Below are 11,086 nucleotides of genomic sequence, written 5' to 3' on the forward strand. Positions count from 1 at the left end.
GTTAATACGTAAAGAGCTAATGAGCAAGTAAAAAGACCAGCAACCATGCAGAGAAATGGAAAAAGATGTGCAAATATGTTGTTGTTGTTCAGTTGCTAAGTTGTGTCTGACTCTTTGTAACCATTTGGACTGCAGCGTGCCAGGCTTCCCTGTGCTTCACTATCTCCCAGAGTTTGTTCAGAGTCATGTCCATTGAGTCAGTAATGCCATCCAACCATCTCATCCTCTGTTGCCCCTTTCTCTTCCTGCCTTCCATCTTTCCCAGCCTCAGGGTTTTTCCAATGAGTTGGCTCTTTGCATCAGCTGGCTAAAGTATTGGAGCTTCAGCATCAGTCCTTCCAATGAATATTCAGGGTTGATTTCCTTTAGGATTGACTGCTTTGATCTCCTTGCTATCTTAGGGACTCTCAAGAGTCTTCTCCAATACCACAGTTTGAAAGCATCAGTTGTTCTGCTCTCAGCCTTCTTTATGGTCCAACACTCACATCTGTACATTACTACTGGAAAAACCATAACTTTGACTATATGGACCTTTGTCAGCAAAGTGATATCTCTGTTTTTTAGAAGACCGCTTAGGTTTGTCATAGCTTTTCTTCCAAGGAGCAAGTGTCTTAATTTCATGGCTGCAGTCACCGTCTGCACTGATTTTGGAGCCAAAGAAAATAAAGTCTGTCACTATTTCCATTGTTTCCCCAACTATTTGCCATTAAGTGATGGGACCGGATGCCATGATGTTAGTTTTTTGAAGGTTGAGTTTTAAGCCAGCTTTTTACTCTCCTCTTTCACCTTCATCAAGAGGCCTTTAGTTCTTCTTCACTTTCTGCTATAAGAGTGGTGTCATCTGTATATCTGAGGTTACTATATTTCTCCTGGAAATCTTGATTCCAGCTTTGCATTTTGCATGATGCAAATAGGTACAAGCTATATAAAAGATGTTCAAACTTTAATAAGAAAATGTATTAGGGAATTCCCTGGTTGCTCAGTGGTTAGGACTTGGTGCTTTCACTGTAGTGGGCCCAGAGTTTGATCCCTGGTTGGGGAATTAAGTTCACATAAGCTACATGGTGAAGCCAAAAAAACAAAAAAAGCTGTTAAATTACACTGAGATACTGTTTATCAGCTATCATATGCAAAATAATTTATATCAGATAAAAATCTAACAGCTTGGAAACCTACTATAATTTGAACTTCTTTACACAGGAACTGTATCCCAGTACAGTGGAATGAAAACTGGAACCCTGCTAACTCACACAGGTCTCTGGAGCTCACACAACCCTGTAACCAAATTTTATTGCTCAAAGCAATTTTCAAGGCCAGCCAAGATCCATGGGGTTGGGAAAATGTCCAGTTTTTATTTGAAGAAGATGTAATATATTCTTGTGATTTCCAGTCTATCTCTGTTCACTCTCTGGGTACAATTAGTTACAGTCTTCCTGCATGGAAAATATGCCCACTAAATTTCAAGACTCCCAAATTCTCAACCACTTGGCTAGAAGTCCAGGGTCTTTTCTTCTGCACCAGCTCCACATATCTATGTGTATGTGTGGGGGGTGGTTCCTTGGGTGCAGATCTTCATATGAATCAAAAGACATCATCTGTTCTACTCTCCACACACCCAACGTACAATGAAGAGACTCTGATCAGTTACACCAATTAAAAAAGAAGAGAAACAGAAGGCACATAGTGGGACTTGGCCCATGACTATTCTAAAGTACTTCTGGGATGGTTTCCCTGGGGCAGGGAATGCTCTTTGACTATGGTTAGGTTCATTATCGTTTCAGATGTTTCTTCTGCTCCTTTCTCTCTTTCTTCTCCTGAAATTCTCGCCACACGTGTGTTATACATTTGGTAGCAGTCCCACAGACTTCGGATATTCTCTCTCTTCTCATTTTTCAGACTTTGTTCTCTTTACTTTTTAATTTTGGAAATTTCTGTTAATATCTGAGGTATCCTCAAGCTCACATACTCTTTCTTCGGCCACACCCAGGGCACCAGTGAGCCCACCAGAGGCATTCTTCACTTGTTTCAGTGCTTTGGACCTACTGCATTACCCTTTCGGTGCTCTCTTAGGGTTTCCATCTCTTCGCTTACGTTGTTCATCTGTTCTCGCAGGTTGTCTGCTTTATCCACTAGCATGTCCATAACATTTGTTTTAAATTCTCAGGCTGGTAGTTCCAACATCCCCAATGTATGGAATTCTGATCCCATACATTCTGATGGTTCTGATGCTTACTCTGCCTCTTCAAACTGCTGGTTTTTCTTTTTTCTTTTGATTTTTTTTTTTTTTTTTTTGATGGTCAAACCTGGGTAAAAGGAGATACCATAAACAGGCCTTAAAAAAATGTGGTAGTGAAATGCAGTGGTGAGGGGAAGCTTTCTAAAGACCCATGATTAGCTCTCAGAGTTTCAGTAAGCCTGTACTTCTGGGTGAACTTCATAAGTGTTTCTCTTTCTTTTCTTTTCTTTTCTTTTTTCCCTACTTGCTTGGGTGGGATAGACTGTCTAGAGCGAGCTAGAGTTGGGATTTTCCTTTCTCCCATTTGGAAGTCCAAAGCTGACTGGAGACAGGGTATTCCCCATCCTTTAGGTCAGCTGGGCTCTGATAATATCCTATCAGGTTAGGCTCTGGTTAAACGGTTTCTCCTAGGGCAGACATTGTTAATGCGTGTATGTGTGCTCCGACATATTTCAAAATGGTTCTTTTCCCTCTCCCTCTCTGCTGGAAGCTGGAGGGGATTTTTCTCTGACATACCGTGAGAATCTAGTCTAACTCTTAGAGATAAATAATATAAAGTTTTGCTCATATGACCAGGTCCTCTAGTTTTTAACACTCAAAGTTGTCCATACAGAGCTTCCAAAATTAGTCAATTACAGTTTAAATGTTCCCACCCTGTACTGGTTCCCTGGGCATTTCTATCTAAGAGTCTTTGCTCTTATAACTGGTGACTCCTATACTGCCTGCATTTCTCTCCAATATTGGAGGCAGAGATTTGCCTGTGTCCCACCTCTCTTAAATATCCTAGAAGAGTTGTTTTTTCAGTCTGTTCATCTCCAATATACATTACTTTATACACACACACACACACACATAGTTACATAGTTCACCCTTGAACAACACAGGTTTGAACTATCCAAGTCCATTTATATGTGGATTTTTTTCAGTAGTAAATATGAGAACACTACACGATTAGAGGTTAGTTGAATCCATGGATGTGGAATGGTGGACCCAGAGGGCTTACTATCAAGTTACACACAAATTTTTCACTTCTTACTCCTGACCCCTATGTTGTTCAAGTGCCAACTGTAGTTTCAAGAATAAGACATGTGACTTCTTGCAATGTTTTCAAGGTTCATTCAGGTTGTAACATGGGTCACTATTTTATACCTCATTCCATTTCATGGCCAAATAATATTCCATTGTATGGCTATCTATCTTATTTTGTTTATTCATTTATCAGTTTACAGATGTTTTCACATTGTGGCTATTGTGAATAGTGCTACTACAAACATTTATGTCAGGATTTTGACACAAAAGGCTGCATATTATTCCATTTGTATGAAATGTCAGGAATAGACAAACACATACAGAAAAAAGATTACTGATTGTAAGGGCTTGGGGAAAGGAGATTTGAGAGTGTTTGCTCAATAAACCGGGGGAGCCTGGTGGGCTGCCTTCTATGGGGTCGCACAGAGTCGGACATGACTGAAGCGACTTAGCAGCAGCAGCAGCTCAATAAATACAGGTTTTCCTTTTGGATAAAATGTTCTGGAACATGTAAGGGGATAGTGCCAGTGATTGACAAAAAAATATTCTGGAACTAGATGGTGGTGATAGTTGCACAATACTCTGCATATACTAAACATCACTAAAGATAAATCTTACATATATTTTACTGCAAACAAAATTAGTAAGAAGTGGAAAATATCCAAAATACACATAAAGAAGGAAATGCTTCAACTACTTCTTTATTCTCAATCCCTGATGTAGCCAGTGTTAGTCTACTTTGTTATTGTTTGATTTTTAAAAAATTAAGATCATATAATACACATGACCGACCAGTTTGCTTTTCATTTGATGGTTTATTGAAGACATTGTAGTGTATTCAAATTCAAGTATTTATTTTCATGACAGCTGTATTTTTTAATGTAAGGCAATTCTGTAATTTATGTAATTCCTTTACTAATAGGTAAGCAGATTTTTTTCCCTTATTTTTCCCACTGCTTACTCTGCGAAAATAAATATTTTTATCATAGTTTGAAAGATCACTGCTTTTATTTCCATGAATTTATTCTCAAAAGAAAGATTTATGAGTCAATAACATTGAAGAAAAGTATATTTCAATTTTAGCAGTTATTGCCAAGATATTGGGTTTGTTTGTTTTTAGCACTTTAGTTTATACATTCATCAATGATATGCATGTGTGCTAAGTCACTTCAGTCATATCTGACTCTTTGTGATCCCATGGACTATAGCTTGCCAGGATTCTCTGTCCATGGGGATCCTCCAGGCAAGAATACTGAAGTGGGTTGCCATGCCCTCCTTCAGGGGATCTTCCCGACCCAGAGCTCAAACCCCCATCTCTTATGTCTCCTGTATTGACAGGTAGGTTCTTTACCACTAGCACCACCTGAGAAGCCCCCATCCATGATACAAAATATCCTTAAATATTCTTCTAAATTTTGATCAATTTGATGAGCAAAAATGGCATTGATTGTTATTTTAATATGCAGTTCCCTGGCCATTAATGAGGTTAAATATTTCTCATAGATTTATTTGTTATTAGGTGTAATTTATTCTAGGAATAACCCATTTAGTGTTTTGGGTTTTTTTTAGCCAATTTTTTCCCTATTGAAAATTTTTCTTACTAATTTACGGAGATATTTCAAAATAGTTTTTGCATAAGGTTACAGACTAGGATTGAAATTATTTTCCATATAGATGTGCATGCGTGCTTAGTTTCTTCAGTCGTGTCTGACTCTTTGCAACCCGATAGACTGTAGCCCACCAGGTTCCTCTGTCCATGGGATTCTCTAGGTGAGAATGCTAGAGTGGGTTGCCATGCCCTCCTCCAGGTGATCTTCCCGACCTAGGGATCCAACCCGCATCTCCTGTGTCTCTTGCATTGCAGGCAGGTCCTTTGCCACTGAGCCACTGGGGAAGCCCCTTTCCATGCAGATATCCAATAACAAGGAACAATTGTTAAACAGTCCTTTATTAAAAGGGCTCTTCTTTCCTATCGAATTGTTTTGGTACCTTTTTTGAAAATCAGTTATCACATATGTGAAATTCTTCTGGACTTTCCATTCTGTTCCATGCATCTGTTTTTCAGGCAAACACAATACTCTAATGATTACTATAGCTTTACATTAAGTGTTGAAAATGGAAATTTTGTGAGCTTAACAAATTTGTTCTGTTCACATTGTTTCTGTGACCTTAGGTTCTTTGCAATTTCATATTAATTTTGTAATCAATTTAAGCCTGCTGGGATAATGATTAGCATGATGTTAAATGTGTACAACAATTAGGAGATAGTGAACTTGTTTACAGTATTGTATCTTTTTATCTACGAACACAGTCTGGTCCCCATCATCTCTTCGTCCTTGGACCCAGGAAGATGGATAAAGAGCAATAGAGGAATTGTGCATTGAATCTTAAAGCTTCTGCTCAAATGTGGCACACATGGCACAAAACTTCTGCCCATATTATGTTGAATAAATAAGTCATGTTTCCAAGGCTTTGATAAAAAAAATAGAGAGACTTATACCCTTCTTACAGCAATGGAGGGTCTCTGAAGAGATGAATTAAGTAGAATAAGATAGCTAGTAGTGCAATTAATAAATAACTCATAATGATAGTTACTTGGAATTCTTATCTTATTTATCCAAATAATATACACATTGCTAATACTTTAATCAAAGGAATCTCTCTATACCTATTTAATTTAATAATTTCCTGCCTTCAAATTCTCTCTTCTCAAATCATCTGTATATATCCTTACAAAATACTGATTTCAAGTCACCATTACTCTGCCTATAGTCTTACAATGAGCCTGTGTCATCTTTTACATCAAGTCCTATTTTAGAGTGGCATTCTTATTCTTCTAAACTGCTAACTGAATATCTTGTTCTGCAAATACGTTCCACTATTTTATTTCCCACATACTTTTTTCCCTTACCAAACAAAATTTTAGTTTTCATTATAGGTCAACTTCATGATATTTTTTCTGTAAGAGCATTTTCTTGATTCATTAAGCACACCACAATTTTTCTCTTATCTAAAGTCCAGTTCACTCTTTATCTCTAAGAATTGGTTGAAAACTTGATATATTTGACTGCACTGTTTCACAAATTGTTTTATTTATGAGTGTTCAGTAACTCAAAAAAATTATACATTCCTTAAAGCAGAAATAAATGTTCCTGGATTTTATTCTCCCATGGCCTCTAGAACAAGGTTAGATAATCTAGAGTGCTAATTAAAATTTGTTGACATCGCCTTCTACCTTCAAAATGTTGGCTTTCCCAACTTCCATCCCCTGAATCTCTCAGGTCCAGGTAAAAACAATCATTGTAAATTCCCACGAGAAAATTAATATATTTTCCTGTTGTGAATTAAATCATACTGTTTCTGTTGTTCAAAAGATCCCATTGAAATATGATTTCTTGGTCAATTCCCAAGTTCCCACAGCATCCGTTTTATCTACAGCTGCTACACAGCTAATGATTCACCTAGGTCATTTATTTGTATTTAAAACTAACTCCTCTACATTTGCTGTCAGAGACGATTCGGCACTGTGTATACTATAAAGCCCTGATTCTGCTATAGATCTGGTAAGCAGAAGCTCTTTTTTTTTCCCCCTGTGTCTTTCCTACTTCCACCTTCTAACTCTGGAGGGTTAGATCATTAAAATAGTTTGCGTATGTTGGCATATATGAAGGAAGAACTCAAACAGAAGTGGGACTAGGCCTTAAGGCTTATTCCCTTAGAAGAGATGTGGCATATGCTTTAGAAGACAAGGTAAAATTTTAAGTCAAGTAATCATGTAATCACAAATATTTGTAGCAGGAGCATGCGCCTATTTAAGGAAAAAAAGAAATAGAGCAGTTAAATGCCTTTCTTTGGGGAAATGGCTATATTGCAATATACTTGATACTCAGTCTTCTTCAGTTCAGTTCAGTTCAGTCGCTCTTTGTGACCCCATAGACAGCAGCACGTCAGGCTTCCCTGTTCATCACCACCAGGAGCTTGCTCAAACTCATGTACATCGAGTTGGTGATGCCATCTCACCCTCTGTCGTCCCTTTCTCCTCCTGATTTCAATCTTTCTCAGCATCAGAGTCTTTTCAAATGAGTCAGTTTGTTGCATAAGGTGGCCAAAGTATTGGAGTTTCAGCTGCATCAGCCCTTCCAATGAATATTCAGCACTGATTTCCTTTAGGATGGACTGGTTGGATCTCCTTGCAGTCCAAGGGACCCTCAAGAGTCTTCTCCAACACCACAGTTCAAAAGCATCAGTTCTTTGGTGCTCAGCTTTCTTTATAGTCCAACTCTCACACACATACATGACTACTGGGAAAGCCATAGCTTTGACTAGACGGACCTTTGTTGGCAAAATAATGTCTGTGCTTTTTGAAATGCTGGCTAGGTTGGTCATAACTTCTCTTCCAAGAAGTAAGCATCTTTTAATTTCATGGCTGCAGTCACCATCTGCAGTGATTTTGGAACCCAGAAAAATTAAGTCTGTCACTGTTTACACTGTTTCCCCATCTATTTCCCATGAAGTGATGGGACCAGATGCCATGATCTTAGTTTTCTAAATGTTGAGTTTTAAGCCAAATTTTCACTCTCCTCTTTCACTTTCATCAAGAGGCTCTTTATTTCTTCCTCATTTTCTGCCATAAGGATGGTGTCATCTGCATTTCTGAGGTTATTGATGTTTCTTCCAGCAATCTTAATTCCAGCTTGTGCTTCATCCAGCCCAACATTTCTCATGATGTACTCTGCGCATAAGTTAAATTAACAAGGTGACAATATACAGCTTTGATGTACTTCTCTCCCTATTTGGAACCAGTCTGTTTTTCCATGTCCAGTTCTAACTGTTGCTTTGGCATAGTCAATAAAACATAAGTAGATGTTTTTCTGGAACTCTCTTGCTTTTTCCATGATCCAGAAGATGTTGGCAATTTGACCTCTGGTTCCTCTGCCTTTTGTAAATCCAGCTTGAACATCTGGAAGTTCATGGCTCATGGACTATTGAATGCTGGCTTGGAGAATTTTGAGCATTACTTTGTTAGCATGTGAGATGAGTGCAATTGTCTGGCAGTTTGAACATTCTTTGGCATTGCCTTTCTTTGGGACTGGAATGAAAACTGACTTTTCCAGTCCTGTGGCCACTGCTGAGTTTTCCAAATTTGCTGGCATATTGAGTGCAGCACTTTCACAGCATTATCTTTCACGATTTGAAATAGCTCAACTGGAATTCCATCACCTCCACTAGCTTTGTTCGTAGAATTCTTCCTAAGGCCCACTTGACTTTACATTCCAGGATGTCTGGCTCTAGGTGAGTGATCATACCATCATGATTATCTGGGTCATGAAGATCTTTTTTTGTATAGTTCATCTGTGTATTCTTGCCACATCTTCTTAATAACTTCTACTTCTATTAGGTCCATACTCTTTCTGTTCTTTATTGTGCCCGTCTTCACATGGAATGTTCCCTTGGTAACTCTAATTCTATTGAAGAGATCTCTAGTCTTTCCCATTCTATTGTTTTCCTGTATTTCTTTGCACTGATCACTGAGAAAGGCTTTCTTATCTCTCTTTGCTATTCTTTGGAACTCTGCATTCAAATGGGTATATCTTTCATTTTCTTCTTTGCCTTTTGCTTCTCTTCTTTTCATAGCTATTTGTAAGGCCTCCTCAGACAACCATTTTGCCTTTTGCATTTCTTTTTCTTGTGGATGGTCTTGATCACTGCCTCCTATATAACTATGAACCTCTGTCCATAGTTCTTCAAGCACTCTGTCTATCAGATCTAACCCCTTGAATCTATTTCTTGCTTCCACTGTATTATCATAAGGGATTTGATTTAGGTCATACCTGAATAGTCTAGTGGTTTTCCCTACTTCCTTCAATTTAAGTCTGAATTTCCCAGTAAGGAGTTCATGATCTGAGCAACAGTCAGCTGCTGGTCTTGTTTTTTCTGGCTTTATAAAGCTTCTTAGTTTGGGTAAATATCAACAAAACTAATTTTCTTAGTGTTTCTAGTAGGTCTCAATCAGATGAATTTTATCCATAAAGATGTTAATGATTCTCTACAAACTTATAAGAGTTTTGCAACTGTAAATTCTGTCCATAACGTTGCTTAAGAGACCATGTCACTTATATGCGATATAATTTTTAATGTTCTTTCACTATGGATAACCTTATGGAAATCCATACTCTCAGTATGGATGAGTTTCTAAATGACTAAACCTGTGTGTGTGTGTATGTGTGTGTGTGTGTGTGTATGCATTTAACACACAGTCAGCCCAGAGTAAGTGCTTCCTTAATGTGAGTTCTATCTTTAAAATTACAAAGGCCAATATCATTTGGATTGTCCATTAGCACTAGGAAGGAAAGTGTTATTTTCAACATCTATGACTTAAGTGGTATTTCACCATGATCCCTAATATCTTACCTTTCAAATCAATATAGCCAATGAAGGTGGAAAGAATACTAAAGATAAGTTTTCCTAGAGGAAACAAAGTCTATGAAAATGAATCTGGGCTTTGCTTCAATAGAATCGTATTTTCTCTTGAACTTCTTTTCTTTTCTTTTGATGCAGGTTTCAACTATCAATCAGGACGATGGATGTGGTGAACGAGTCTGCAGTTTCTGATTTTGTTTTGCTAGGACTCTCTAAATCCTGGGAACTACAGACATTCTTCTTTGTGGTTTTTTCGCTCTTTTATGTGGCAACAATGGTGGGTAATAGCCTCATAGTCATCACAGTGATAGCCGACTCTCATCTGCACTTCCCCATGTACTTCCTGCTCACCAACCTTTCCATCATTGATATGTCTCTTGCTTCCTTTGCAACCCCTAAGATGATTACAGACTACCTCAGTGGACACAAAGCCATCTCCTTTGATGGTTGCATCACCCAGATATTTTTTCTACACCTTTTTACTGGCACTGAGATCATTTTGCTAATGGCTATGTCTTTTGATAGGTATATTGCAATATGCAAGCCTCTCCACTATGCTTCAATCATAAGTCCCCAGACGTGTATTGCCCTTGTGGTGGTTTCCTGGGTTGTAGGAGTCATGCACTCAATGAGCCAGGTCATATTCGCTCTTACATTGCCATTCTGTGGTCCCAGTGAGGTAGATAGCTTTTTCTGTGACCTTCCTGTGGTATTCCAACTAGCATGTGTAAATACTTATGTCCTGGGCCTCTTTATGATCTCAACAAGTGGCATCATTGCCTTGTCCTGCTTTATTCTTCTATTCAGTTCTTATGTTGTTGTCTTGGTTACTATCAGAAATCATTCTTCAAAAGGAACATCTAAGGTTCTTTCTACCTGCACAGCTCATTTCATTGTTGTCTTCATGTTCTTTGGGCCCTGCATCTTCATCTATATGTGGCCACTAAGCAGTTTTCTGATAGACAAGATTCTATCTGTGTTTTATACCATTTTTACTCCCATTCTGAACCCAGTAATCTATACTTTGAGAAATCAGGAAGTGAAGACAGCCATGAGGAAACTGAAGAATAAGCTTCTAAATTCTAACAAGGCAACTCCATTGCATTATTTTTAGTTTTAATATCTAGTTTTATTCCTAGGTATTAATTGCTACATTTTTTGTGCACACAGAACATATTGGGCTTTTATTTCTCAGGTTATTATCAACTTGAAATTGCCAAAATTTGTGAAATCACAAGTTCATGTTAAAACTATCCTCATACATATATTTTAAATACATTTTAAATTTCAGAAAAGCAAACTGACAGAAGCAAATTTTTCCAGAAGCAAAGAATATCTATAAAAAGGTTAAGAGTGGTTGCTTCAGTTAGTAAATTCAATATTAGCATTCTATTCATTGGA

General features: G+C 37.9%; 1 protein-coding gene across 1 annotated transcript; it reads left to right on the plus strand.

The window, feature by feature from the left end:
- Positions 1 to 9,845: 9,845 nt before the first annotated feature.
- Positions 9,846 to 10,799, plus strand: LOC128054258 (olfactory receptor 4K2). Its single transcript, XM_052646872.1, has one exon. The coding sequence runs from the start codon at positions 9,846 to 9,848 to the stop codon at positions 10,797 to 10,799; it is 954 nt and encodes a 317-aa protein (XP_052502832.1).
- Positions 10,800 to 11,086: the final 287 nt, after the last annotated feature.

This window comes from Budorcas taxicolor, chromosome 10 (assembly GCF_023091745.1).
Source record: "Budorcas taxicolor isolate Tak-1 chromosome 10, Takin1.1, whole genome shotgun sequence".
Lineage (NCBI taxonomy): Eukaryota > Metazoa > Chordata > Mammalia > Artiodactyla > Bovidae > Budorcas > Budorcas taxicolor.

Bases quoted from the DNA above. Each gene is read 5' to 3' on its own strand.
- LOC128054258 (XM_052646872.1), top strand. From the start codon at position 9,846: ATGGATGTGGTGAACGAGTCTGCAGTTTCTGATTTTGTTTTGCTAGGA.